This window comes from Typopeltis vanoorti, chromosome 6 (genome assembly GCF_054136105.1).
Source record: "Typopeltis vanoorti isolate ZY-2024b chromosome 6, IOZ_Tvanoo_1.0, whole genome shotgun sequence".
NCBI classification, from domain to species: Eukaryota; Metazoa; Arthropoda; class Arachnida; order Uropygi; family Thelyphonidae; genus Typopeltis; species Typopeltis vanoorti.
Genome location: NC_143554.1, coordinates 157,717,983 through 157,736,607, shown reverse-complemented (window position 1 = coordinate 157,736,607; position 18,625 = coordinate 157,717,983). Strand labels below are relative to the sequence as shown.

Sequence of the window (18,625 nt, the reverse complement as noted above, 5' to 3'; positions counted from 1 at the left end):
TGTTGTTATATCTTATTTTTTATGCATAGCATGAATTTAGTATTTGTGCAAATTACCCTAATTAAGTGATTAGCCCCAATTTTAATTAATTATTAATTTTGATAACCATTCTGCCTTTGTTTGAATACCCATTCTGCAACGTGATTTTCCAGTTGCAGCCATCAGGTGATGTCCATTCTCATCGCACATTTTTTCTTTGACAATTTTTTTAAAATATCTTCTTTAAAATTTTAGGATTATTAAAATAATCCTAAATTTTTTTTTTTAAATTTTAGGATTATTAAAACTGTTATCATTTAAAATCATGGAACCAGTAACAAAACGAAGTAAGTATGAAGCTCGATTTAAAATAAGGGTAATTGAAATGACAAAGCAAACTAATAACTGTGCTTCTGCAAGAAAATTTGATATAACCAAGAAGATGGTAAGAGAATGGAGCAGAAAGAAGATATTTTAAAAAAATTGCCAAAGAAAAAATGTGCGATGAGAATGGACATCACCTGATGGCTGCAACTGGAAAATCACATTGCAGAATGGGTATTCAAACAAAGGCAGAATGGTTATCTTGTTACAAGAAATATGATTAGAGAATATGCACTAAAACAGTCAAGATTGAATCCGGATGAAAGTATAGAATTTCAAGCTACTTCAGGATGGTGTAATTGTTTTATGAACAGAAAAAATCTGGTAATAAGACAAAAAATGAAAATTGCTCAAAAACTACCATCAGATCTTGACCACAAACTTACCAGTTTCCATATAAATTTATTATTCAGTTGAGACAAGAACATAAATTTCTATTGTCAAATATCAGAAATATGGATGAAACTCCTATGAGCTTTGATATGATAGCAATAAAACAGTGGAGTCTAAAGGTAGTAAGAGTGTGCTAATGTGAAGTACAGGTCATGAAAAAATAAAGGTTTACGGTTGTGTTGGCAAGTTTGGCTGATGGAACCAAGTTAAAACCAATGATCATCTTCAAACGTAAAACTAAACCTAAGATAATATTTCCTTCAAGCGTTTTTGTACATTTTCACGAAAAAGAATGGATGGACAAAAATGGTGTGAAATTATTATTATTACGGGCGACTCCAAGGACCCCAGAGACTCATCGAGGGAGGCCCTAAACATCGTGTCCATCACAACTATTCGCCATTCACTCTGCCTTGAACTCATTCCTGTCATAGCACCCACAACAGACTCTGGCAGCTTATTCTACTCATTCACCACTCTAAAAGTAAAAAACCTAGCTCTAACACCCTTACTAACCACACTCTTGCCCAGCTTCCATGGATGTCCCCTAGTCCTCCCACCACCAGTCCCGTTCTGAAAAATATCCTCTGAATTAATCCTATAGAAACCCTTCAGCAATTTGAATGTCTCAATCATATCTCCCCTTTTCTGCCTATCAACCAATTTTTGCAACACACAAAACTTCAACCTGTTTTCGTAAGGTTCATTCCATAGAACTGCTAACATCTTGGTCACTTGCCTCTGGATCATCTCAACCTCCACCCCATCAAGAAGAAACCTAGGTGACCAAATCTGGGCACACCTGGGAAACCTAGGTGACCAAATCAGTAGTCGAGATGAGGTCTTATCAAGGTTCGATACAGAAGAACAATAACTTGCTTGTCTCTGCTCGTCAAAGTATTCTTCAGCATCCAAGTGATTTGATGAGCTGATTTAGCCACTTTTGCAATGTGCCCCCTAAACTATAAATTATGGATAAATAATGTGTGGAACACACGACCAGGTGGTATAATGAAGAAACACAGTTTATTAGTATGGGATATGTTTCGTAGTCATTTAACTGAGACTAAGTCTTCTAGAAAAAAAAAAAAAAAACACAAAACTTGCTGTTATACCAGGTGGTTTAACTTCTATATTGCAACCACTAGACATCTGCTTGAACAAACAATTTAAAGATCACATGCGAGAAGAGTGGAATAATTGGATGTTGACTGGTGAAAAATCATTTACAAATGGTGGATCTATGCGTGCTACATCACTTGATATGTTATGCAATTTTGTGATCAAAGCATGGAATAAAGTAAAAGTAGAGACTGTAACAAAATTATTTAAAAAGTGTGGTATCTCTAATCTTATGGATGGTACAGAAGATGATCTGTTGTGGGACACTGATGATGATGAAAACAAAATCAATTCACCGGATTCGAAATGGGATCCATATGAAGATCACTTAAACAATGAATCTGAAGAATATTTTCAACAGATGATGAAGAAAATTAACATGAAAATTGAGGTTAATTATTATTATTTGTCTTTTTAAGACTTACATCTATTGTAATATTTTAAATAACTTTATGTAACAAAATATTAATCTGATTTGTTTATAAACACTGCCTATTTTCTTATATAACGATGTATTGTAACTACCTAAATGTTCATCCAAGAAATTAAGCTTCCCTTTTTATACTTGCCGTATAAGACGACCTATGATTTTGAATGGTTTTCTGTAGTATTTGAGAGTCTTCTTATATGCCAACATATATGGTAAGTTCTCTGAATCCCTGCAATAAACACCATCCAATACATAAAAAACATGAAACATCCTATTTACTCTCACCCTTGTGACAATTACACAAAAACTACTCTCCACTATTCTTGAACCAAACTAACTCCTCTTAATACAATGTTTCATAAAACCACCTGATACACTTAGTTTTCTTTGTCCTAAATATGATGATGATTTAAATGAAATAGCTAGAACACCATCACATTGCTGGCTTGTCATGCATGTGTGTAAAAAGATTTTTGCAGCTATCTGGTTAATTTTCAAACATTTTAAAGGAAAAAGTGACTATAAGATACACACATGTAAAAAAAAAATTTCACAGTTTTATTCAAAAACTGCAATATATTTCATTCAACACAACATGAATATCAAACATGGTAACAACATTCAAAACAGGAATCATAAGAATGAGTCAAGTATCATGTGCATACTAGCTGGTATATCAATCTCAGCTGAGTTAACAGATCACACTATTAGAGTTCAAAGAAGCAACTATAAAAGTTTCTGTCAAATCACTTCCCAAACTTGGAGACTGGTATACGGTCAGGATTGTTAAAGTTTGGATAATTTCTTAACTTTACAGGTTTCAAGAAAAATATGATCAAAATATCAAGATCAAGATGATCAAGAATAATAAAATTGAACCTACTGGAATGAAGAATCATTGGTTCCAAAGCATTCTGTGCCTAGTATCAACAAAATGAGAAGTAAGGCCAGACTTGTTGGATTCCAAAAATGCAATACAGTCTATGTTCTTGGATTCTAATCAACGCAGAGTTGGCCAATCTGTCCAAAAGATAACATGATAACATGCAGCAAAGATAAAATGAGCAATCATTTTATGCATTTTATTTAATCAGCTCTGGTATTCCACTCCCAAGCACAGTCATTGCTTGATAGTCAGTGGGTGTCCATGTGTGACTCCATGGTGGGTTGAGAGCTCTGGTGCCAAACCAGAAACTCCTTCAGCATGATTTCTTTATCCTCAAATGTTTCAGGGGTCCTAACAAAGTCCCAACCAAGTATCAATAGATACAATCGGTAAAAGAAATAAGAAAAAAGAGATATATTCAGTGGTGAGCTAGGGAAATTTTAATAAAGGGCTCGCATAGTCGAGCAAAACAAAACAAAACAAAAAAAAAGCCTAACTTAACCCTTATAATACTTATATTGCGACTTTTTAGAGCTTCTGACAGATATGATAATTCCTGTAGGATATCAATCATTAATGCTAGATCTTTTAAAAATTCCAAATTGAGAGGTCGGTTTAAAAAGCCCTTATATTTATCATTTGATGCAAAATGCTTGCATAAAGCCGGGTAATTTCTCCACAAAGCATGAGCCATTTTGAAATCTTATTTAATTCTCGTTGATTTTTTGATGATTGACGATAAAAAGCATATAATTTCATCTTCATCATCATCATCATACGTATCAAGGATTTAGGCCTAGTATGGCCTGTTCCGGCCTTAGAAGTCATCGTTGAATCGTTTAAGAGGACGTCCTGGTTTTCTTTTTCCTAATGGCTTGTACTTTAAGGCTTGTTTTGGTAATCTTTCTGTTTTCATTCTTTGAACGTGTTCCATCCATCGATGTTTATATTTTTTAATTTTTTCAATTACTGGTTCTTGGTTTAATTCTTTCATAATATCTTCGTTTCTTTTGTGATCAAATAGGGTATACTTTGCAGTTTTTCTCATAAACTTCATTTCTGCTGTTGTTAATCTTTGTTTGTCTTTTTGTTTTATTGTCCAGATTTCGCTTCCATACATTAAGACCGGTAGGGCTAATGTATTGTATACTTTTAGCCTGGTTTGTTTTTGAACTAGGTTTGGTTTAAATATAGAGTTAATTACTCCTGTTATTTTTAAATATTTTGCAATTTTTATGTTTATATCTTTTTCATTTTCATAAGTGATCATACATCCTAGGTAGTTAAATGAATTCACCTGTTCTAAGATCTTGTTATCTAATACTATTTTAGTTCTTGCTGGATCTTGTCCTTTAAAGGCCATAGTTTTTGATTTTTCCGTTGATATTATCATACCCTAATCTTTGGATATCTCATTTAGATTTAAAATAGCTTTCTGTAAGTTATCTTCAGAATTTGTAATTATTATTTAGTCGTCTGCAAAGAGGAGAGTGTTTAAGTTAACTGAGGTGAAAGTTTAATTCCTTGATGTAAATTTTTACTCCATTTTATTATTATTTCATTTAAGTAGATATTAAAAAGAGTTGCTGATAGGGGACATCCCTGTCAGACCCCTTGGTTTAATCTTATTCATGATTTAATCATGATTTAATCTTATTTGTATTTGATTATTTTCATATATACTTGTGACAGCTTTTAGGATATTATTTGGTATTTGTCTTTCTTTTAATATGTTAAATAATATGTTTCTTTTAACTTTGTCAAATGCTTTTTCAAAGTCAATAAATGCAATATGTGTTTCTAAATTATATTCTCTTCTTTTCTCTATTATTAATTTTAGGCAGAAGGCTGGGTCTATACATGATCGTCCTTTTCTAAATCCATTTTGTACCTCTAGAATAAAGTTTTCGGAATATTTCATTAGTTTGTTATTTAAGATTCTGCTGTATATTTTGTAACATGAATTTAGTATACTGATACCTCTATAGTTTTTAGGGTCATCTCTATTACCTTTCTTAAAGATAGGAATCACAATTGCTTTTTTCCATTCTATTGGGGGGATACCAGTTGAATAAATTTTATTTAAAAATAATAAGAGTCTTCCTTTGAATCTTGTTCCTGCGTATTTATATAGTTCTGAACCTAGCTTATCTTCTCCAGGTGATTTTCCGTTTCTTGTTTCTTTCAGGCTGATTTCTAATTCTTCTTCAGTTATTTCCTTTTCATTTTCGTAATTGTTTGCCAGTTGTCTTTTTTAAAATATTTGTCTGTCCACAGTTCTGTGTAGTAATTTAGAAATTCTTCTAATTTCAATTCAGTGTTTAATTTTATGTTTTCTTTGGTATCTGCATTTAGGTGTTTCAAAATCTTATATACATTGGGTCTTATTTTATATAAATCATGTTCTAAATTAGAAACAAATTTATTCCATGATTCTCTATGTCTTTTTCTGACTTCTCTTTTAGCTATGGCTCTTATTCTTTTATATTCTATTTCATCTTCTAATCTTTTACTGCTTAACCATTTGTGATAGGCTTCGTTTTTCTTTTTGATTATTTCTTTGATTGTATCATCCCAGATCTTCAGTTTTTTTCTTTTATTGAATTTTTTGGTCTTTCCTAAGCTTTCATTTGCTGCTGCATTTAGTATCGTTTTTATATTAAGCCATTCTATTTCTATTTCTTCATTTTGTTTTATTTTATCTAGATACTGGTTAATTCTTTGTTCATATAGCCATTGTACATTTGTGTCATTCAATAGTCTAGTTTTATAAACAAATGTTTCAATTTTTCTTTCTGTTCTTGTTACTTGTAGCCATTTAGGTGGTAATCTTAATTTTATTTTAACAAGGAAGTGGTCACTGCTTATTTCATATCCTCTGTGAACTCTAACATCTAGTGAAAATTTTGATGTCTTTTCATTTAATATGAAGTAATCTAATATTGATTTCCATCCTCTTGCTGCCCAAGTATATTTATGTATGTCTTTATGTTTATAGAAGGAATTCATTATTTTTAGGTTATTATAAACTACAAAGTCAATCAATTTTTTACCATTTCTGTTTAGAGTGTGTTCTCCATGTGTTCCTATATTATTATTAATTTTCGTGTTTCCAATTCTTGCATTTAAGTCTCCTGCTAAAATTATGTAATCATTTTTATTTATTTTATTATATATGTTTTGTAGCTGATTATAAAAATCAATATTATCCTGTTCTCTTCCTTCTTCTGGGGCATATAAACCAATTATTGTTAAATAGCCTCTATCTATTTTTATTCTAGCTTCTATTATTCTTTCATTCCATAATTTATAATGTTTTAACTGTTTTGAAAGGGAGTTATGAATCCAAATCATGACTCCTGCTTGTGCTCTTTAGTCTCTGTCGACTCCACTGTATATCACATTAAAATTTTCAGTTCTCATAGTTCCTTTTAATTTCTTTTTTGTTTCAATGATTACTGCTATTTTAAAATTTCTTTCATTTAATAACTGGTGTAATTCTATTTCTTTATATGCTATTCCTCTTACATTCCAGTTTGCTATGTGTATTATATTTTGTCGTTTCCATTTTCGTTTTCCCTTTTCCATTCCAGGGTTGTTTCCCATAGATTCAATCCGATTATCTTTTTCTGTCAGCTTACAAGTATGGTTATGTTCTCCATGTCAGGGGACTAGCCTGACGATGGAATAGTTCAGTGGTAGGGCTGCTACCTTAAGGCTTCTGAACTCGCCTTCTTCCGAATTTAAACCCATAGGAGGAATAGGGTATATTGAAGGGGAAAGGGTAGATTATAGAAGAAATATAGTAAGGTTTATAGAGAGGACATAGTTGTAAGGCCAGAAATGAAAAGACCCCATGGCCCTCGAGTACTCTAATAGCACAAGGGTCATAAAGTAAGAAGAGTTGGCTGATAAGGCCTTATAGGAAAGATTTAAGTAAGTGGGTCTTCCTCAAAGTAGAAGGAGAGGATAGATCCAGCTAGTGGTCCATGGGAGTGCCGCTTCCCTTACAATCAAGATGATTGCCCCTTATGGCCCTGTTGGTCCACGAGTCCTTATTCAGTATATTCGGACCACCCCACCATATATATATATATATACACACACACACACACGCGCATGTACACACACACACATGGTGGGCTCCCCTATCCGCCACCCAGGGGACACGCTCTCTAGGGGTTACAGGGTCCCCTGAGAGAGCATATAATTTATCCATAAATATTTCAAAATGATTTATTTCTTTAATGTTTTTTTTATCGAATTGTCTAATGCTAAGTGTAATCGATGAGCGCAATGCCAAATCACAACGTTGGGAAATTTTTGTAGAAGTTTGATTGTAATACCTGATTTGTTTCCTAACGTTACACTAGCTCCATCAGAACAAAATGCAATGAAATGATTTTTTATATAGTTATCAGAAAATCCATATGAATTTAAAGTAACATGTACACATCCCACAGTGGTATTTTCTAGTTCTACAAGATTATTAAACAAGAAGAACAAGGGGCTCACAAATTTGTTTGAGAAAAATGTAACAAAGGACTCGCACAAGCCCCCTTATAGCTCACCACTGGATATATGATACTAGTATAAATGTACCAGTATTTCTGATCATCCATGCAACAGGTGAAAAGCTAATAGGGAAAATGTCACACTTCTCTATACAAAAGGGTTTTAGAACTGGCAGGATCTCCCAAAACTGTTAAGAAATTACTTTCTGGTGATATCCTTGTAGAAACATCATGTCAGCAACATCTCATAAAATACTCAATTCTTGTAGAGGAGTGATATCAGAAGGGGATTTCTTTGATGTTCCTGATGAGGAGATATGTTCAGAGCTTAAAGATCAGAGAGTGACAGGTGAGGCACATCCTGATATGTAGGAATGGTCACCTGGTTCCAACCAGGTACATTATCCTTACTTTTGATATACCTAAGCCTCCAATAAAAGCAGGGTATCTCAACTGTCCTGTTAGAGCATACATCCCTAATCCACTAAAATGCTTTAAATGTCAGAAATATGGGCATGTTCAAGCTGCCCAGCATAGCTCTACCACCTGTGTCCGATGTGATAGTAAAGAGCATGATAACAAATCTTGATCTGCAAAAAAATCTAAGTGTGTTAACTGCCAGAGAGATTATCCAGCTTACTCTCGTACATGTCAAAACTGGAAAGATGAAAAAGAAATGCAAAAAATTAAAACAACAAAATATATCATATCAGGATGCAACAAGAAAGTTAACCAGCACTGCACCTGTTTTGAGAAGCTCTTATGCTGAGAATGGCAGCTAAGAAAATGTCTACAGCATCTCAAAAGACATGTCTATTGCGCCATCTGATAATTTCACCGTACCTGAACTTTATGATGATTGCAAGTGCTTCTCTATTGAGTACTTCAATCGCATGACCTACGGTCTTAGTAACAGACAACTCCAAAAATGGTTCCATTCAACGAGAACCCACTTGTCAAAAAATTATGACAAAGATATCACTTCAAGATAAACCACCAGACACCCCCACAGAAAAAAAATGGATACTTCAGTATCCACTGAAAGTAAATTAAACTTGCCAACTGACCCTTACATATAAGATATGTTGAATATTTTACCAGAAGAAGAAATGGATACTGGCTGTCCATACTTCCCAAAAACAACTGACAACTATAAACCTGACAAAGGTAAGACCTCAACCTCCCAAAAACCAGGCAAGTCTATAAAGCCAAACCAATAAGAAAATTTTTTACAATGAAACTGTTTGGGGTTTCACCAGAATATTGATGATAAAGATTTTAATGCAGAAACACAAATTTTTCTGTTTCTGTCTACAGGAAACATACTTATGACACAATGAGGACCCTACCTTAAAGAATTTCAATGTTATACCCAAGAACAGAACTGGAGGTGGTCTTGCTCCTTTCAATCATATCCAGCTTAATATTGTTCTGGAATCAGTAGTGATTTGCCTATCCATGAGATTTCTTATTGCAGTATATTTAATTTATTTACTACTGAGTGCCGAGTTAAATGAAATCAATCTTGATAACCTTATTCTGCAACTTTCCTTTAGTGTTACACAGTGATCAGCATTCTTTTCAGAAAAATTATGGAGACTACAACTGTGTTAGAAACAATTACTTTAATTTCCTGATGTTTCAACCTTCATATTAAAGTCATCATCTGGAGTATACACACACACACACACACACACACACACACACACACACACACACACACACACACACATATATATATATACAGAGACAAGCTATTACATTTCAAAGAGTATGCCAAAGAGACAATGATTTGATCAACCATTATTCTACTGGCCTGACCTCTAGTGGGAGAAAAAGAAAAAAACTACATCGAAGCTATATTCTACTTATAACATCATCAGAGAACCATTTATATAGATAGTTTTATTACAGCAAAAGTGGTGTCATAATTTAACATGAGATGTTATATTAGAGTTCAGATCCTAGATTACTTCCAGTCCTATTTATAATCAACTCTTGGATGAAAAGGGTATGTAGGTAAAATATGTGCCTTCCATATTTTTAAGATTTTTAGACCATTACTGTTAAGATTAAGGTGGTTGATAAGAATTTCATAGGTCTCCTTGAATTTAAGTTCATACCACGTTTTGGTGCGATGTAAAACAGGTGCCTTTCCAGTCAATTCTATGTATAGTATTCAGGGTATAATCAGAAGGGTTGGATTTACCATAGTTATTAAATTTAATGTGCCATTTATGTCCTTTTTTTGGATAGGAATTGTGCGTCCTGTTTCCCTATATAGGGCAAGTTACAGGTGCAATGAATACATTATATTCCAGGGTGGTCAAGCAGAAGAAGTGGATCTTGGATGAGTTGAATAAGGTCTTTAATTCTGCAGGTTAAAAGGTGGCATTGAAGTTTTATTTCTGTAGTATTCTGTTTATTGTATTTAATATCCCTTTAATGTATGAAACGGTTACAGTTTTATTGTAGACTAGTTTATTTTTGTTTTTAAGTGAGGTCTTGTGAAGAATTTTGTTGACAGTATTTTGGCTGTAGCCATTTTTCAGAAAGGCATTGCTGATAACTTAATTCATCTTTAAGTGCTTGTTCATTGGAGTAAATCTTCAAAGCACTGTTTTTTAGTGTATTAATGACACCTAGTTTTTGTGTTGGGTGGTGGTAGGAGTTTATGTGTATATATACTGGCCAGCATGTGTAGGGTTCCGGTAAACAATGAAGGAAAGACTGCCAGAAGGAAGATGTGACACAAGTGTATCTAGAAAAGAAAGTGTATTCTGACTTTCAATCTCAATTGTGAATTGTATGCGTTTGTGTTGTTTGTTCTGGTGGCTGAGTAAGCTGTTTGATGTCTGGCAGCCATGTAACCAGATAGCGAAAACATCATGGACATCATCAAACACTGACATAAATCTATGCCAGACTTTGGGTTTTAAAGTAAAGGAATCTAGAGCACATTGCTCAAAAGCTTCGAATCGTTGAAAAAATCGTTCACAATATGACCTCTTCCTTCTGAATAACAGACTCAGAACTTTCTTCCATATGCCTACCTGCTCATATTCTGCAAAAAAGTTTACAGTCTGCTCCCCATCCATTCTTCCACTGCTCATGCGAGATGTCAAACAGAACATATGGAAATGATGAGTTTCCTGTTCTTTGCACAGTGATTTCACAGGTACCATCTGCTCACACAGAGATGCACATATGGAAAATGGACTAGGCTGACTGGAACACTTTTTCCTATCTAGCAAAAATTTAATGCCGATACAGTCAATTAAACACTTATCAATGAAGCAGCCAAGTATTTAACAGACTGCATTCTCTATGCAGCAACAGCCTCCATTCCAAGAAATCATCTCGATTTGCACTCTATCCAAAGCTTTGCTGGATCCCAGAAACTTTTAAGTGTGCTCGGGCCAGAGCTTTTTTATGTGAAATGTCCAAGTCAGAAACAATCTTGGATCCAATTTACCTCATCAATTAATCAAATGACCAGTGCAAATGGGATAAAATTTGGAATGTGAGAGGTAGATATAGAAAACACTGTCTTTCTACTTTAGACCATCAAAGTGTTATTGCTGATCCCAAAGCTATTGCAGACACTTCGGAAGAAAATTTCGCCAGAACGTCAGCAACAAACAGCTTCATATCCTCCTGAATTTTTAATATTGAAAGAGTAGCAAGAGAAACAACAGCTACATATTTCTACCAATAGGCTTGAGCCATACAGCCATTTGTTAAGGAAGAACTAAAGGAGCTCTTCCACTGTCTCACTAATAACTGAAATATTATACTTGTTCTATAGGTTCTCCATTAAGGATGCAGTTGATGTTTTCAATGTTTCTGTCTATTTTCATTGTCTTTGTCTTTTTAATGCTGATTTTCATACTAAATTTATTACAACAGTTATAAATTTGGTCAGGGAATCCTGCAGAAGTTCCTAAGGAGTGGAAGGAGGGCAAGATTGTGCCACTTCATAAAGGAGGTGATACACTCAAGCATCAAACTATAGGCCTATCTGTGTGTCAGGTGTTGTAGACTTGTGAGAATTACGATTCAGAATTGGGTAGACAACAATGGTATTATCTTTCATGGACAGCACAGATTTACTAAAGGGAGGTCGTGTTTTAGTAATCTACTTATTACAATAAGGTGACTGCTTCCATGGACAGAGGAGAAGGATACACAGTAATATACTTAGATTTTGCAAAGGCTTTTGATAGATTACCAAATGATAAGTTGACAGTCAAACTGGAGTGGATGGGGTTGGATATTCGATTGGTGCACTGGATTGAAGACTGGCTATCTGATAGGTATCAACAAGTTGTGTATGGAGGAGCGATATCCAGAAAAAGGAAAATTACTAATGGTGTGCTTCAGGGGTCTGTTTTAGGGCCATTGCTGTTTAACTTGTATATTAATGATATTGTGATAATGGTGAAGATTTGGATGGAGATATTCAGTTGTTTGTAGATGATGCAAAGTTGGGACAAACCATGAAGAGTAGAGAAGATGTTGTGGCCTTACAAGAAGACTTGAATAAATTGAATGATTGGGGATGCGAGTTCAATGTTGTAAAATGTAAGGTTTTAAAATTTGGAAAACAAAAATGGGATGCAGAATTTGTGTTGGTGAGGATATATTGTCGGAGGTGGAGGAAATAAGAGATCTGGGAGTGATAGTGGATAAGGATCTGAAATTTAGGGGACACATAGCCAAAATTGTGAAGACAACACAAAGGCTTCTGGGAATGATGTGGAGAACACTGACTTGTAGAAGTAGGGAGAATCTTGTTCCATTGTATAGGGCTTTGATTAGGCCACACATGGACTATTGCGCCCAGATTTGGTCACCTAGTTTTCAGAAGGATGAAGAGATGCTGGAAAGGATACAGAGGTGACTGACTAAGATAGTTACTAACCTCTGGAATGTCAAATATGAGGAAAGATTGAGAAGATGCAACTTGCAGAATCTGGTGGACAGAAGAAGAGGAGAGATATGATAGAGACCTACAAGTTATTAAGGGATAAGGATCTGAACTAAGGGGTTGTTATAGGATCAATGCAGGAGAGGTTCTACAGAAAATAGTGGGAGATCAGGGGAGAACAAGAGGTCAACCCTGGAAACTGTAGAAAGAGGGTGAGAGTAGGAGAGTGAGAAGCAGGTTTTTTCCATGCAGAGTTGTAAATGATTGGAATGCCTAGCCTGAGAGTGTTGTGTCTTCTCCAGAGAATTTACTTTATGCAGATGTTATAATAATATAACATCTGCATAAAGTAAAAAGTCAAGATCTCCAATCTTGATATCAGGTTTAATACTGCTTTTCTTCATAACATTATCCATAGATGATGCTTTTTGCACCCTTATTACCCTTACTGGACACCTGACTTATCAAACTATCTTCCTGTACCTCCTTGAATTCTAACTGCTGATTTACAGCTTAAATAGAGATTGCATATTCCTTGATATAATGTTCATTTATACATATAACTGAAGCATTTTGAACAGTTTTCATCTTGGCACTATCTCATGCTTTTTCCAGATCTACAAAACTTAAATATAAACCCTTGTTCTATTCCCAAGATTTCTCAACTATTTATCTTAAAAGTGAAAATCTGATCCTGACAACCACCTTATTCTTCTCCAAGCTTCTCCTCCACAATTTTTCTTAGCTATTTCTCAAGAAAGTTGCATATATCTTACCAGAAACACTCAGTAGAGAAATTCCTCTGTAATTCTCACATTCAGTTTTGTTCCTTTTTTTTTTTTTATGAATTGGTACTATGAGAACTCTACTCCAATCATCTGGAATTCAACCCTCTGACCAGGTTTTCTGAATTATTTACTAAAATAAAGTGCCAAAAGGCTTCAGTTCGGTGATGCAAAATTACATAAACAAAGTGGATATTAGATTCAGCATTATTTCAAAGCCGAATGTAGAAACTATGAAAGTTTCATAAGTTGACCAGAGATCTTGGGGGAATACATTCCTCAGCATCCCCGAGTTGACTTAGTGTGGACTACTTAAAAGATAGATGCTGCCCAAGCGTCTATATATTCGGCTTTTTATTAGTCCATTTTGATAAGGTTTCACTGTCCTGACAGCTGTTTCGAACTAGTTGGTTCTCTTCAGAGATCAGGCAGAAACTTTAAGAGAGCAAAAATTCTCTTTCAGTGCTAAGGAACTTGAAATGTCACAGAAATGTGTTTTTTGTAAGCGAACTCTTGGTCGTATGTAAAACTAATTACTAAAATAAAGAGCCAAAGGTTTCAGTTTGGCGATGCAGAAGTACATAAGTAAAGTGGATATTAATTATGTTAATTATATATTATTAATTACTTCCGAATTATGCAGTGTAGCCGCCATAAAACATTTATACCTCCAAATTTTAGAATTTTTGGTTAAATATCATCTACTTCAGATGCCTTTAAGTTTATGATAGCATTTTCTACTTCAAGTACAGATATATATATTCTAGAACGTAGATGGCATTTCTGTTGAGCATCTACCATCATGCTGTCACTGCTTGTTTCATTCAGAAATCTTTCAAAGTAATTACTCCACACATCAAGAATATCTTTATCCTCAGTTTTCATGTCCCCTTTATTTAATCTAATTCCATTTACAGTAATCTTTCCTCTGTTTCTGAGCTTTTCAATAGCCTTCAGAATATTTTCATACTTTCCTGATATTTTCAATGTTCTTACCAAAGTCTTCCCATGCCTTTTATTTAGCTAATTTTACACAGTGCTTTTCTTTTGTATATTTTCTCTGTATTCTCTGAGAGCACAAGGTGACTTACTTGCCAGGAACTTTTGATATACTTTCTTCTTTTTCTCGACTACCTTTTCAACTTCCTGAGTCCACCATGGAGTTCCAATTTTTCCATCTCCTTTTGGATTACCTCACAACATGCCTCTCTGGATGAATCTATCAAAGTTTTCTTTAAGCTTTGCCACAGAGTATCCAAGATTTGGTTCTTATTTTCATTCTGTTTTTCTTGAATAATGTTTAAGTATTTGAGTCTATAGTTCACATCTGATAGCTGTGGAAATACACATTCAAATTAATCTACACTAAACAAATCAACAGTATTCTTACCATTTTCTTTGCAAAGAACAAATAAAAAATCAGCAACAAGTTCCTTTACATCCATCAAAGGAGATGTCATTAATTTGACTAATCTGAAAATTAAAACAAATACAGAATATTAAAACACATCCTACAATTACTAAAAATAATCGATTATAAACATTGTTTAAAACATTCATACTGGGCTGCATCTTGCATGTTAGACAGGAACTAACTTGACTATATTACGTCCCTTTCACAATGGACAAGTACGTTATTACAAATATTTTAATACTTATGGCATGCTAATTTTGATTTTTTTTCCCCCAGTAGAATTCCATATTTCAAGTTAATTTGTGAATTAACTAATTAATATATCCAATGCAATCTTATATTATCTTAAATTATTAAAAAAAAAAGATTTTGAAAATCCACATTACATCCCACATCACTACAAATTAAATGTGAAAAGAAACCAAAGGTAATCATTAAAATCAACAGTTATTGTCCTTTTAAATCTATCAATATTATGAGTGTACTGCTTATACTAGCATTATGGCCGAGTGCTATATACCAGTAAAATGTGATTAACAGAGAATGATCTACCACAGGGACACACAATAGTCATAACATTTTTCAAAAAGACAGAAACGAAAAAATGAAGGGATGGAGTATTAGTAATAAACTCAGAAGAATTGTGTCCTCTTGTATAACGTTAATATTTAAATCCTGACAACTTACACCAATTATTATTATTATTATTATTACCACGGGCTACTCCAGGAGTCCTTAGACTCATCGAGGGAGGCCCTAAACATCATGTCCACACAACTATGCGATTACATTCTCACAGTATCTATCATACCTTGCCTTGAACTCATTCACTGTCATAGCACCCACAACAGACTCTGGCAGCTTATTCCACTCACTTACCACTCTTAAAGTAAAGAACCCAGCTCTAACACCCCTGCTAACCACGCTCTTGCCCAGCTTCCATGGGTGTCCCCTAGTTCTCCCACCACCAGTCCTGATCTCAAAAATATCATCTGAATTAATCCTATAGAATCCTTTTAGCAATTTGAATGTCTCAATCATATCTCCCCTTTTCCGCCTATCAACTAGTTTCTGCAACCCACAAATCTTCAACCTGTTCTCATATGGTTCATTCCATAGACCTGCTATCATCTTAGTCACTCGCCTCTGGATCCTCTCAACCTCCTCCCCATCAAGAAGGAACCGAGGTGACCAAATCTGAGCACAGTAGTCGAGATGAGGTCTTATCAGGGCTCGGTACAGAGGTACAATAACTTGTTTTTCTCTGCTCATCAAGGTATTTTTCAACAACCAAGTGAGTTGATGAGCTGATTTAGCTACTTTCGCAATGTGCCCCCTAAACTTCATCTCCCTATCCACCAACACTCCCAAGTCCCTGGCCTCATCAATCTCTTGGAGTACAGTTCCACCAATGTGGTATACTGCTGCTAATCTTTTCACTCCGAAATGCATAACCTTACATTTTGTCACATTAAATTGACATCCATTCTCCTTAGTCCAGAACTCCAATCTATCTAAGTCATCTTGCAAGACTTTGACATCTTCTGCATTCACTATCACCCTACCCAACTTTGCATCATCAGCGAACAAATGAACTGTCCCACTTAGACCCTTCCCTATATCGTTAATGAACAGATTAAACAGCAGTGGTCCAAGAACAGAACCCTGTGGCACACCACTAGTCACAGGCCGTTTTTTGGACTCTACTCCTGAATAAACTACTCTTTGATATCTCTCCAACCACCCAGCTATCCATCTCACCAACCCTATATCCATTCCCATATGTTGTAGTTTACGGATTAGAATTCCATGTGGTATCCTGTCAAACGCCTTTGCCAGGTCCAGCAGTATCACTGTAAACCCATTTCCCTTATCCAGTTCAGCCGTCACCTTGTTATAAAACTTGAACAAGTTACTGAGGCATGATCTACCCTTCACAAAGCCATGCTGTCCTCTGTGCAGTATCTCATTTTCATCAATCCATTCCTGTATTTTTCCCTTGACTACTTTCTCCAAGACCTTGACAACAACTCCTGATATGCTGATCGGTCGGTAATTTGCAACCATAGTCTTGGATCCTCCTTTATGCAGTGAAACTATTTTCCCCTCTTTCCATGCCTTCGGGACTAAGCCAGACCCGAGACTCAGATTAAACAACATGGTCAAGGGCACTGATAATTCATTAGCCGCTTCATGCAAGACCCGTGCCGGTATACCATCCAATCCCACAGATGTATTCACATTAAGGTTCTGTAATAGACTATTCACCTCCACTTCATTCATCACAATTCCCATATAAACTAATGGTTCCTTCATTTTTTCAACGTCACCACCTGGATGATATACTTTTGCAAAGTGCACGCTCAGTAACTCCACTATATCGACTGGTTCAGTGAACTCTTTACCATCGTCATTCCTTAAAATCATTTTGCCATGTACAGTTTTTTTCTTGCTTGCAGCATATTGAAAGAACTGTTTGGGATTCTCTTTTGCTTGCATAGCTAGTTTCCTTTCATAATCGGCTTTTGCTGTTTTTACCACACTCGTTACCCTTCTGGCCTGTACTTTATACTGTTCGTGTGCCTGCAGGTCACCCCTTTCTTTAAATTCCCTCCATAGTTGTTTCTTTTTTTGCAGCTCAAGCTTAATGGTGTTATTCATCCATTTAACCCCTCCTTGTTTCACTATTCGGACCTTAGGTATACAATCAGCCATAACCTCCTGTAAATGCTCTTTGATCACTTCCCATGCTCTATCGACGTCCAGCCCTTGCAGTTGTACATGCCATGGCACTGATCCAAGCAATCTCCTAAGCTTGTCATACTTGCCAGCACGGTAATTCCACATATACCCTGTCTTAATCACAAATTTCACACCTTTAGCCACCTCCCAGGTCAAGACCTTATGATCACTCTCACCAATAGGTGGCAACATGGTCATATTCATTACAGTCAAATTCTCAGATACTATTACCAGGTCAAGCACTCTCACACCCCTAGTATTTTCAATTACATGCTGTTTCAGATAGTTATCCCTTAATAATTGAATAAAATCCATTTCCTTCCTCACATGTGTCCTCTCCTCCTTCCAATCAATGTAGAAGGTTCTTGTTGACTATTCCTGTTATGGACAAAGTCATTCATCATATAACAAACACAACATATAAAATTATATTCAAACTATCACACACACATTCAAAGCCTTAAAACATTTGGCCAAGTCTGTTCTCATATGAGTTATAAAATGTAGAAGGGAGGGGAGGAGTGTTGCTGCTGATAGCAGGGGAATTATGTCCACATAAGGTAGACATGAAACAGGGAAATAGTGGCAATGATTATGAAGCAGTGTGCTTTAACATGGAGGTTGACAGGAAGACGTATTTAGTTGATGTTGCTATAGGCGGGAATGTGGTGATGAAATGTATAAACAACTTGGATTAGTGAACAAAGAAAGGGTAATTATTATGGGTGATTTTAATTATGGCTGTATAGACTGGAATGAAGAGATAACCCTTAAGAATAAGGTAAATGAATTTCTCAACTTCTTGAGATAACTATCTCAGGCAGCATATAAAGGAGGGCATGCAATTATTGAGAGTTTTAGATCTGATCATTTCATCAGAGGTTGTAATTGTGAGTGGAGTTTCACACTTCACTCCAGTTGTGAGAGTGATCATGAAGTAATCAACTGGATTGTGACTAGCCATATGCAGGGTTCTGGGAGAAAAGGATATATGTGGAATTATAAGGCTGGTGATTATGACATGCTTAGGAGATGGCTTGGAACTA

General features: G+C 35.2%; 1 protein-coding gene across 1 annotated transcript in view; it reads right to left on the bottom strand.

Annotated features, from left to right (window-relative positions):
• ric8a (ric8 guanine nucleotide exchange factor A) overlaps window positions 1-18,625 on the bottom strand; it is a 340,114-nt gene that overhangs the window by 72,560 nt on the left and 248,929 nt on the right. Inside the window, exon 12 of the mRNA XM_090393889.1 lies at window positions 14,814-14,896. Within this exon, the coding sequence (XP_090250015.1) occupies window positions 14,814-14,896 (83 nt within the window). The remainder of the gene's footprint in view (window positions 1-14,813; window positions 14,897-18,625) is intronic.